This window comes from Pristiophorus japonicus, chromosome 15 (assembly GCF_044704955.1).
Source record: "Pristiophorus japonicus isolate sPriJap1 chromosome 15, sPriJap1.hap1, whole genome shotgun sequence".
In the NCBI taxonomy this organism is placed as follows: domain Eukaryota; kingdom Metazoa; phylum Chordata; class Chondrichthyes; family Pristiophoridae; genus Pristiophorus; species Pristiophorus japonicus.
In genome coordinates, this window is record NC_091991.1 from 147,765,840 (window position 1) to 147,778,751 (window position 12,912).

The window sequence follows — 12,912 nt, forward strand, 5'->3', positions numbered from 1 at the left end:
GGGCGTGGGCGGGGAGGAAGAGACTGGAGGAGGGGTGGGGGAGGAAGAGACTGGGGATGAAGAGAAAAGACTGAGACAGAGACTGGAGGGGCGGTGGAGGAGAGGGGGAGAGAGACTGGGGAGAGGGGAAGACGGGGGGTGGGAGAGGAGTGAGTGAGTGAGTGTGAGTGAGTGAGTGAGAGAGAGAGAGAGAGACACACAGAGACTGGGGGAAGAGAGTTTGTGCGATGATGTAAAAGCTTTTAATTAATTCTACCATAAACAAACTTGCAGAATGGGTGTGTAAATGACAAATTCATTTCAATATAGATAAGTGTGAGGAGGTGTATTTTGGTAGGAGGAATAGGAGGCCACCTACTCCTTGGAAAATAAGTCTATGTGGGGTAGAAGTGCAAAGGATCTCAGGGCATAGCTTTACAAATTAATAAAAGTTGCAATGCTGGTTCAAAAAACATAAATGTTCAAATATTGAAATGGTTTAGTTTCTGGAGGAACAGAATTCATAAGTTAAACTGTATAGAACCATGTCTGATTGTCACATGATTTGAGACAGTGGGATGGAAATCTGGCATTACTGTATATATGTTGTTGTAGTAAAGGGTTGTTGTTGTAAATTTGCCTACGGACAAAACGGTCGCGCTCAAAGGAGATCATGGCCCGCTCAATACAAAAACAAAGAGGGAACCTTGCTACCATCAGTCCTAATTTAGTATTTTTGCCAGTTCCAACATGGGCTTCCTAATTTAGTATTTTTGCCAGTTCCAACATGGGCTCCCATGTCTTACTGCCATGGTTTAATTTGAAGTAATGCTGTTTTGACCTTTTTCTCTCTTACAATATTTATGAGGTTTCCCCTTCAGTCATCTTTTTTCGAGGGCAAATAAGTTCAAGTTTCTTAATTCAGCCCCATGCTAGTAGAGCTCAGTGGATTAGTTGTATGATTCTCTGAACTATTTTCCAGGCTTCATCACTTCCTTGTATTTTGGTCATTTGATCTGGACTGCACTTATGGTCCTGTTTGACCTCCACACGTTATAGTTTAATAACTTCCACTGATCTTCAGTGATATTCTAGATTAAATGACAAGACTACAAAAATACTCCTCGATCTCATACAATCTGAACCTTCAAACATTTCAGTGCCACTGTGATGTCCATTGTAGTTCTCTGTATTAAATCTTACTTGTCACAGTTGTGCCCACTTACATATTTAGTTTAATATTGTAGCCCCATGTCTGCCGTGAAATTCAACTGCCCCTTTAATTTAATATGGTCTGCAAAATTTGACCAGTTTGTATTAAGCTTCTAAATCCATGCCATTAGTGTCAATTAGGAATAGTGGAGGGGGCGTCCCAGCACCAATCCTTGGGTCATTATACTCAGTATTTCAGCCCACCCAGGTCACTGTCCTAAAAAAGTATCTATTGTTTCAGGCATTAGCGGACTGACTTAGTTCATATAGACCCTACTTATCTCCGCCAATGACGATAGTCATTAGTTCTGTTGTTGCACTCATTCTTTGGACAAAACTGATTGCTATTCTTTGGTCAACTCAAATCCCTCCTCTTCACAAGTCCTCCCTGCTCCATAACCTGTAAACTTACCTCGAACTCTAAATGCGGTGATTACATTGACTTTTTGCGTCCAAAACCGAGCCATATATTGCCTCCCCTGGCTGCCCCTCACCTTCCTCTCCCCTCAACTGTTAGATGGAAAGTTAAGAGTTCTTATTCATCCTATTATCTGCTGCTTCTCCATTTCCTCCTCACCCCATCTATAAAGCATGGCAGACGCTCCCTCAATCCTCTTCGGTCCCAGGTCAACCACTCAACTTCACCTCTTCTGCTCCACGTTTGCAGTCATGTCCCCAACTCCTTCCTCGAGAAAACATTCAATAACCTTTGCAACTACCACCATATCTGTGACCCTCTCTTTTTGCACTGGTTAAAGTCACAAGTGGCAGTGTTTAACTGCGACTGTGGCTCATTATTACTCCTTGGCCTGCTTGAGCTCCTTGCTGCCTTCGACATGATTGACCATTCTACCCTCTTCCAACTTCTCTCCTCTGCATTCCACTTTCATGGCACTGCACTCTCCCGTGCCCATACAATTGCCACTGCAGTCAATCCTTGTTCCCCTCCTCCATTCATCTACATGCCTTGGTAAGACCCAGAAGCTTGGGAGCAGCTTCCACATATATGTGGACACCAACCAGCTCTATCTCGGTCTTCTATTGAAGCAAAGCCTGTTGCTACACTTTCTAACTTCCCAATCAACACAGATCTCGATGAGCCAAAATTTTTTCCAACCCAATGTTGGTAAAACCACACCATAGTTTAGGCTCCCGTGTACCTTCATCATTGACTATCAGTGTCTCCAGCCATCACTCAGGTGGAGTCAGAAGGTGCAGAACTTTGGTGTAATGCTCAAGTCTGAGCTAATCCACAATGTATACTTCTATTTCAGGTATTCACAAATGTGAATTTCACTTGACCGAAGAGGACAGAGAGCAGCTGCTTTAACGAGGATAACCTTCCCCCTAGCCTAGGTTTGACGCCAACTGCAGCACTCCCACTGCTTTTCTCATCAAGATCAGTAAACTCAGCATAGACCTGGGGCCATCTACATGGCGACAGAACCACATTATATAACGCAATTACTTACTCATCCATTAGGTTAGCTTCCAACATGGGTCATTGTAACATTAGTAACAAAATGCAACAGGAAAGTAGTGACCACTATTCATGGTTTCACTTACCCATAATTCAAAGATTCCACTGGATTAGGTGCCATGCCCGTGCTTTCAGCATAATTCCGTGACTTTGTTGCATAGTGGTGTGAATCAGCATTCCAGAAGTTACTCTGGACCCTCTGTGTGGCTTCCGCCTCAATTTGTTCTTTTGGTTTCATCCCATTGTGGTGGTGGATGTGGTGGTAAACATGTTTGTGATGATACATGTTGGGAGCCTCTACTTTCACACCAGTCTTGGACACATGTTTATGCCCTGGAGGTAGCACCGTTCCCATTAAACCTGTTGCCTTCCCACTGGATAAGCCGTCAGGAGAGCGGGACTTTGGAGAGTGCCGTCCAGGTCCTGGAGACTGGCAACCAGGAGTCTTCATCACACGCTGGACATGCTCATCAAGAATGGACTCCGGATTCTCCTCATGAGCGTCGCGCATTTGCAGTCCACCACAGCCCATCTCAGAATAACGAGAGTTAAAGTGGTGCATAGCCTGGGCAGGTGGCAGTTTGTGACTAACTACAGAGGGACCCGAGGAAACATCAGCATCCTCTCCTTCTTCCTCCTGCAAGAGAAATCAGAGGATTAGTTTAAATAATATGAAAGTATGTGCTCATTGGTGTTAAATAAATGCTGCAATGGTTAGATTCGCCGATTAAAAGTTTAGTATTTTCCAATAATGATACTGTAGAACTGGTTTATATCTATCTTGCGAACCCAAATTTAACAATTCCAAACTGGCAGAAAGAGTACATAATAAAACCAATGAAAACAAAGTGCTCGACACAACAGCTGTTTTGCTAACTCCCAGCAACGAGGATAGCCCAAGCGATTTCCACACAATGTGAAAGTTTACAGAATGTGGATTATGGATAAATGCTAAACCTAATGCAAGCCTAAAATTACAATTCATCATTCCTACTCACTGCGTTTACATCAGGATTCTGATCCAAATATAAAATGCCTGCAAAAACTAATTGTGGACTTAACATTCTATTTCATAATTAGTTTCAGTGCATGGAGCATTTACTATATGTATCTTGAAACCTATTGTGCATGTCCATCACTGCAAAAAGCAACATTTATTTTTTTAAATCATGCAATTATCAATAATTTCACAGAACTAAAAGTGCTCCGTATTTTGTTGGAATAGGGATGTTATTTTAACTGCTGGAAGCCATAGCTACTTTGAAAAATTGTGTTACTGTCTTTTTTCAAACTAGTTTTATTTTTTGTCATCTCTGGTCTTTGAGAAGCCCTTAATGTGCTGAATTATCAGTTAATAAAAGTTAAAGCAGCAACAGGTTGAGAGCCTACTTTGTTTATAAGTACAAAACAACCTTGTACATTATAACATTTTAATAAATCATGGGCTATGACCTAAAAACACCTGTAGTTTCAACAAAATCATATTCGCCATGTAATTTTGTTTTAATTGAATTTCCTCACCATGTTAGGTAGATATGTAATCCAATTCCTACCTCAGTTGCTGTTATTTTTGAACATTTAAATACTGCAACAGAGATAGCACATTTGAAGTCTGAGGTCCTACTAAAAAAAAAACATTACTCTTAATAAATGAATAATCCAAAAGCTTATGTACCTATGTATGGATCAAGAGTGCTGAACTGTGAAAGCAACTATCTGACTATACAGTTAAGTAAGCCATACTAAATTATTATTGTGCCATCAGCCTGCAGGTGGCGCTATTGAATCAGTTTATAAATGATGAACATACTTTTCACAAAGTGTTGCATCTTCTGCCAAGTTATCGACTAGATTTAGTGCTACTTAGTTGTATAAAAAATGCTCATGAACAGTCTTAGAGGTTCTTTCCAGACAAAATAAACATAATTTACTCAATTATTATAGATCAGCATCACAGGATATAGCTATGTAAATGTTAGTGCTTCGCAAATGTGCTGTGCACTACTACACAAGATCGCAACAAGTTTGTAAGTTTCACAAATGGTTTTAGAAATGATAATGAAAAAGGCAAAGAAAAATTGCTACAAGACATTTTGCTTCCTTACTTCCCATCTGCCTCCTTTCTCCCACTCCCATCTCTGACAAAAATGAAATGTTATTTTTAATTATTAACCAGTCAGTGTCTGCTTCACAGTACAGATTGTGACAACCAATAGCTTCTCACTTCATTATTAGAAATACCAGCATTTAATTCAAACACTTTCTTATAAAAAAGGTTTCAGATAGCTCAAAATGAGGCTATATTATCCTCGAAGGCTACTAAACAACCTCCAATGAGCACTGCACTGGTGTAGTGATATCACAAGGCTTACAGTTAATGACCATAATATGGCTGCCAGAAAAAAATCTAACCTGCAGCTAAATGTCCGACTAGCTGTTCAAGGGACACCACCCTGACCAGGAGAAAATAGACTGGAATCTTGCTCACCCATATTCTTTTTTCAGAAGTATGTATCTACCAATTCAAAAAAGCCAGCAATATGTGGAGTATAGAGTAGTTTACAGGTTCACCTGCCCATTCTATTGCATTGTTACATTCACTAAAGGAGACCAACTATGAAAAGGGAATGGACTGAAGGTGGGGAAAATCAAATAGGCAAAGAGTAAAGCAATCTGTTATGGTATAAAAGACAGAGAAATTAGAGGCAGTTCTAATTTCATAATGCAAACATAAAATTCTGAAAATTGGATTATGAAAACTAGTTGAATTTAAAAATAAATCCACACATTCATTGGATGGCTTTTGAACTTCCTGGAGAGGGCTAATTGAGATCAGTTCAAATGCACTGAAAAACCTTCTGCAGGATGTGCTTTATGCAATAAAGATGTGCCGCCATTCTATAACCTGAATGACTTTGTGCGAGACTGCTTCACGTTGGTCTATTGTTTGTGCAGTTCTTGGTTATCTTTGGTTTTCAGCTGCATCTGTTGCGGCTTTATACAACAAAAATTATACAAAGAAAAATTATAGAATACATTGTAACAAGTGAGAGAGACAGAGACACACACATACTGCCTTATATAACAGTTAAAAGCATATAATTTTGTTCTCAGTTATGATTATTACGGTCTAAATTCTCATCACATGAAACCTACCGCTCTCACGCGTTTAAGCCGCTCTTCCAACTTCTCCTCTGCCTCTCGTTCTCGTAGCACACTCTCCAGCCGAGTGATGAGTTCTGCAGCAAACTTTTCTGGTTCAACGTGGATATCCTTTGGCATCCGATACGTGCGCTAGGTAGATCGAGAGACTACAAGTCAAAAGAGTACATGCAAACTGTGTCGATACCAACACTGATGTGAAATAACTGTATTCTGTTCAGTAAATCATCACAATATTAAGTAATCTAATACAGTTTCAACCTTATTTTGAAAAAGCATGAAAATGAGAAAAAACAGGGTCAAGTATTACAAGAATTATAAAAGCAACTTTTTAAAAAATTAATCAATCACCATGAATACAAACATTTTCCATCACTTGAAAATGGCAGCTTTCAACAGTAGGTAGTTAGCTCAATACAAATTAGTCAAATGAGCAGATGATACAAAACTAGAGGGGCGGGGGGGGGGGGGGGGGGGGGCAGAGAGCATCAATGGATTTGGAGGACGCAACTTCGAAATTACAGATTGAGCTGGGCAGAATATGTATGTGGGCAGAAAAATGGCAGATGAAATTTAACATAGAACATGTGTAAAGTACTGTACATAAGAAAAATAAGCAACAGGAACTCCACAACTGATGTTAAAGTGGATAACGAAGAAGCTGATACAGAGTAGCATATCAACAATGCCAAAGAAGTTGTGATCAAACTGTACTGTTATCTGATCAGACCACACCTTGGGTACTGTTTCCAGTTCTAGTCAGCAAGACACAAGGTAGACAATGAAATGCTGGAGACAGTGCAAAGAAGAGGCATCAGTCTGATTTCTGGTGCCAAAGGTCTGAATTATGCAGAAAGACTGGAGAAACTAGGACTCAGCCTGCAAAGGTAGTGTCCGAGAGGTGGCCTGATAGTGGTTTACAAGATACTAAAGGGAATGGAATAGGTAAACCTGGAATAGTACTTGAAATTAAATAGCAAGTGGAACTAGTAAATGGTAAATTTAGGACTAATACACAGTGACATGGGCTGACTTGGAGATCTTTCTCGGTGGATGAACTAAGATGCATACCATAGCTTTCTTCAATTGTAACTATCCTGTGAATGTTGAAGTTGACATTTTTGGTTCATTCTGGACAGTCAGAAAAAAATGTGGTGCCAGTGGATCCAAGTTATACTACTAGCTCTGCATTACACTCTGGACATGAAAATTGAAGCACACTACTCACTGGTACCTGAACATAACAAAAAATAGGAGGAGTAGGCCATTCGGCCCCTCGAGCCTGCTCTACCATTCAATAAGATCATGCTGATCTTCTACCTCAACTCCACTTTCCTGAACTATCTCCATTTCCCATACTATCCAAAAATCTATCGATCTCTGTCTTGAATCGACTCAACGACTGAGCATCCACAGCCCTCTGGGGTAGAGAATTCCAAAGATTCATCACCCTCCGAGTTAAGAAATTTCTCATCTCAGTCCGAAATGGCCGATCTCTTATTCTGTGACTGTGACCCCTGGTTCTAGACTCCCCAGCCAGGGGAATCATCCTCCCAGCATCTACCCCGTCAAGCCCTGTAAGAATGTTGTATGTTTCAATGACATCACCTCTCATTCTTCTAAACTCTGGAGAATATAGGCCCAGTCTACTCAATCTCTCCTCATAGGACAATCCCCCATCCTAAGAATCAGTCTGATGAACCTTCATTGCACTCCCTCTATGGCAAGTATATCTTTCCTTAGGTAAAGAAACCAAAACTGTACACCAATACTCCAGATGCGGTCTCATCAGGGCCCTATATAATTGCAGTAAGACGTCATTACTCTTGTACTCAAATCCTCTTGTAATAAAGTTCAACATACCATTTGCTTTATTAATTGCTTGCTGTACCTGCATGTTAACTTTCAGTGATTTGTGTACAAGGACACCCAGGTTCCTATGAACACCAACATTTCCCAATCTCTCACCGTTTAAAAAATACTCTGCTTTTCTTTTTTTCTTATCAAAGTGGATAACTTCACATATTCCACTTGCCATGTTCTTGCCTACTCACTTAGCCTGTTTATATCCCCTTGAAGTTGCTTTGCTGCATCCTCACAACTTACATTCCTACCTAGCTTTGTATCATCAGCAAACTTGAATATATTACATTTGGGCCCCTCATCCAAATCATTGATATAGATTGTGAATCGCTGAGGCCCGAGCACTGATCCTTATAGCACCCCACTAGTTACAGCCTGCCATCCGAAAATGATCAGTTGATTCCTACTCTCTGTTTTCTGTCTGTTAACCAATCCTAATTTTGTTCAATAACCTCTTGTGTGGCACCTTATCGAATGTCTTCTGAAAATCCAAATACACTACATCCACTGATCTATTCTGCTAGTTACAACCTCAAAAAACTCTTAACAGATTTGTCAAACATGATTTCCCTTTCATAAATCCGTGTTGACTCTGCTCAATCATATTATTCTTTTCTAAGTGCCCTGTTACCAGATCCTTAATAATAGATTCTTGCATATTCCCTCCTCCTGATATCAGGCTAAATGGTCTATAGTTCCCCGTTTTCTCTCTCCCTCCCTTCTTAAATAGCAGGGTTATATTTGCTATCTTCCAATCCGCAGCAACCTTTCTAGAATCTATGCAATTTTGAAAGATGACAACCAATGCATCCACTATCTCTATAGCCACTTTTTCAAAACCCGAGGATGTAGGCCATCGGGTCCAAGGGATTTATTGGCTTTCAGACCCATTAATTCCTCCAGCACTATCTTTTTACTAATACTAATTTCTTTCAGTTGCTCATTCTTGCTGAATGCCAGTTAAATTTTGTATTAAACAGCTGCAAGAGCAATCGTCTCTTTATTAACAAAATAAAGGTTAACAATGAAACACAAATGATTCCTACTAAACTTTGGTTCATATCAGTTTGATTGAGACTACCCCTAGAGATGGTCTCATTTACTGCCTAAATTCAATTCAGGAACTACATATTTTAATTACATTACCGTTTACATTGATGTGAAATCCAGATTTCTTTGCATTGACACGAACAGTGTAGTATAGTGGTCTAAAACCAGGTCAGTGTACAATGCATTTCTTCCTGTAAAACACATCCATGGCACATTTTATAAAGATGCCTCAACTTTACATTTCCAAAATCAATCTTTCCAATAAAGTGCTAAAAATGTAGGCTTGGAAGCAATATTGTTTAAGTTAGTATCAATGTACTGAAATTAAGTTTTGGTCCTTTCTTCAAAAGACTAAAATATTGCTTAAAATGTTTCAACTGAAAGCCAAGGTATTTAATGTAATAGACAAAATGTAAGTGTTTTGAACTGTACAAACCTTACAGACTTCACTTTTTAAATCTAGCACTTACATTTTTACCTTTCCTACTGTAAAGCTTGAGTCAATGCAAATGTCCAGTGCATCTGTGTGTTACATAAGGCAGTGTCAATGTGAAGCACCTACGTGTTGCATCACAGGTTTCATCCACTATTCTACCGAGTCACCACACTCAGTGGTGCTGCTGTGAAGGAGGTACTAAATGTAGGCTTGATGCCTCTCCAGAGGGGAAAGTGGTCACTGGACTGTGCCTGCACATGGCCAACTAAAGAGCAGCAATGGTGAAGCTTGGAAGCCATTTGCCCACCACCTTCATGTAGAGGTGGCTAGCCCCGAGAGATCAGGAGGAAAGAAGGTAAAGACCAAAGCATTTTAAGTAGATTGGATCAGCACCATGCTAAAATGGTCAAGGAGGAATTTTCATTTATGGTCCAAAGGAAAGTAGCTCAGAACAATATTACAAATCATTAAATTTCATTTCTGTACCAAATGTCTGATTCACCACAAATGTATTTTAACGGAGTGCATTTTTATAGCTATACCAAGATTGCAATTTAATTGTTAATAGGCTTTTATGCAAATACTATTTCTGCAAGTCTGCTTGAAATGCAATACCAAGGTGGTTAGGCATGGAAGTATATAGTCAAACCAATTTCAAAGCTGCACCCAAGAGGCCAATTCATTTTGTTTTATAGCTGAACGGAGGTTTCTAAATTGTAACAAGCTTTCACAAGCAAGGACTAAAGTTGGTCTGTGATTATTTGTACGAAATGTAATATCAGGCATTTAAGTGAAAAAGCTATTTACAGTTGGATGGCAACTTCAGTTGAATTACAAGAGTACAAGTTAACGAACCAGACTCCAGATGTAGCCTTGGAGGGAAAAATAAATCAATCCTCTTGTCCAAGACAGGTTAAAAATGTGCTGGGAGAACTGCATACATTTTTCTGGAAAATAATTTTGCAAAAAATTGTCAAGATTGTTGCATCAGCTTCAGGAAATGATAATTGGGAATTGTGAAATTATCCTGCGAAACTGTAGGCAGGTTAACAGCTACATCTGGACAAACAAAATTGATCTGCGCAGTAGAATTCCTTCCTTCAAAAAAAATTATTGGGGTTAATTTTAACCTAACCCATCTGGCGGGAAACTGACACCAGAATGGTTGTCCATTGAATTCATTGAACACTGAATTCAGAAGTGTACTGTATAAATTCAATGGAAAGTAATATTGGACAGGGCGTCCAATCCGAACCACTCAGTTTCCTGCTGGGTGGGTTAGGTTAAATGTCCCCATATTATTGGCTTAAATATAGATTCTTTTTAAGCCAGAGCATTTTTCCAATTACCACAGAGGATGATTTTCTGTGTGGTGTAATAAAATCGTACAGCCACTTTTTATAGATGAGTTCATTATTTCATTTCAAATAGCCCAGAGGAAGTCTTCCCCCACCCAAATGTTACATCTCGCTTTGATACTGAAAACCTTTTTTCACAACTCAAAGTTTATTCTTCGCTTTTAGTAAGCTACACTACTATTTGAAAGGGAGATTTTAATGGTGAGGATAAAACCCAGGAATTTAATATTTTGTGCCCTTATTTTCAAAACTGACATTTTTTTCCCTTGCTCCAAATTCTGTTTCAAAATATCTTGTTGCTATACTTAAAATGCCAATAGATTTGCATCTAAAATGATTTTGTGCTTTGAAGAAGTTAGATTAAGGGCACCACAGATTTGATGTAAATTGTAACATTTTATTGCTCCAAGTATAGAGCCAAGCTAAGGCGACCTATTCTGATACAACTTTTACTCGAGATCTAACTTGTGGCAAAACCAACCAATTTTTCCCTTTACAGTTTCATCTTTTTAAGAAGTGATGAATAAAGCAGAATCACATCCGGATAAGGCTGATCAGTCAAGGCTTCTCTACAGCAACCATGCAGTGAAAGCAGCAATGTGAATGAACAGAGTGCTGCGCAGCTGGGAATAGTCACTGCCCAATCGCTGCAGCTATTCACAGCCAAATGATCAAAGCTGAAGACTAGGTATTCCACAGCTCAAGGATGAAAATAATCTAATTTAAAACCAAAGCTAACTGAACTCCCTTAATAAGATTAGTTTGATGGTGGATTTGCTTTTGCCATATTGGATGTGAACAAACAGAATGGAGACTGTGAGCACCCAAGCTGTTTCCAGTGAAGAACTTCTAACTGTACTGAATGGAATTAAACCCAATCTGATTACCCTGGTGCAAAACTATCCTAAGTCAGAACAGTTAGAAACCAGCTCTCTATTATGCCATTAGCAAAGATTTCTTACTTCGGCAAAGATCCTGTGCACTGACATTTGAAACAAGATTTTACTATATCTAGACAATATAGCAAATAAAAGTGTCACTTGCTGCTCAAGTTATCCTAACAATTAAGTCAAAAAGTTGCATATACTGAATTCAAAAGTGGACAGCATGCTGCACCAGCTCTGCATTATACAGGGTAGTCACAAAAATTAATTCACTTTAGTTACAAATTCACAATTATATAGAAACAGTTTAGTAAATTTGCAGTAGAGCAACAATTTACATTCCTTGGGATCTGCTTAGAACTTGGCTGCAGAACAGGAAATTCACACCATCACACAAATGGCTAATGCAAATCGTTTGTAGCTTCTGCAAAGCAGAGACACTCAGTGCACACGTGGGGTAGTAATGTAAAACTGCTCAGCATAAACTGAAATCAGAGAAGCGGCAAGTCTAAACATTCAACATAATCTTCCACAGGAATGTTGCAGAAATGAGCAGAACTTGCCAGTACATCACACCAATGGTCCTTTAATAAGGCTTTTACTCATTGCTGACTGAAAAATATTACAGTCCATGCAAGACTGGTAATGTTGCATGTGGATAGGATGCAAGTGTAAAGAGCTTATGAGGCAAAGAAAAAAAAAACTATCGTAGTGGGTTTTGTGTGTATTAGAATTTGAGAATTAACTTATGTTAGTTAACAGTTAGTAGCTGTTTTTATTGAACTACTTCTCTATTAATTTCACATACAGAATCCTACAGATTTAAAAATACTCCATAAGAGGAAAGCAAAATTGTATTTATGAGCTTTACTCCAGTAACTGCAAAGGTAAAAGAGGAATACAATAGTCTGTCATTTCACCTTTCATTTACCAAGGTATGTCCTGAATACTGGGATCACTGCGTCCATTAGTCTTCCTGTGGTTATTTAGAGCACATGGCTCAAATATGCAGAGGATGATGTGGGAGTACTAGATATGAAACTCCACTGCTCCAACTTTCACACTGAGCTAGATGCTAAACTAAAGTAACATTAAATATCCTACCCTCCCAATACTTTTAATTCTTTGTATCTCACAAATGAGGTTCAATAAAATATCAGTTCTGAATTGTTTCTTTCCCCCTGAAAAGTAAAAAGAACTACATGATTCTGGTTTGAGTTTAAAGACACAAACAGCTGTTTTGATCTGAAATAGATGACCTCACCGGTTCATATTGATTACCAATCCACAAAACAAATAATTGGAATGGCTTTCATTAATTGGTAAATAATGCATGCCTGAATTAGTTCAGGTTCACTGCTCAAAGCATTCCTTTGAATCTTTCTGGCTTTGAGCATCAAATGTTTTAATGAAAAAGTTATTTTCTGTGAAAGGCCTTCCTCCGCACCTTGCACATGTTTAATCTTTTCTTTAGTTGCAAATTTTAAG

General features: G+C 39.0%; 1 protein-coding gene across 3 annotated transcripts in view; it reads right to left on the reverse strand.

The window, feature by feature from the left end:
* The window catches only part of axin1 (axin 1), a 318,392-nt gene that overhangs the window by 24,283 nt on the left and 281,197 nt on the right, over positions 1–12,912 (reverse strand). For all 3 annotated transcript variants that reach the window (XM_070901075.1, XM_070901076.1, XM_070901074.1), the window contains exons 5-6: positions 5,828–5,965; positions 2,758–3,308 (exon numbers count right to left, since the gene is read on the reverse strand). In XM_070901075.1, coding sequence (XP_070757176.1) covers positions 2,758–3,308; positions 5,828–5,965 — 689 coding nt within the window. The remainder of the gene's footprint in view (positions 1–2,757; positions 3,309–5,827; positions 5,966–12,912) is intronic.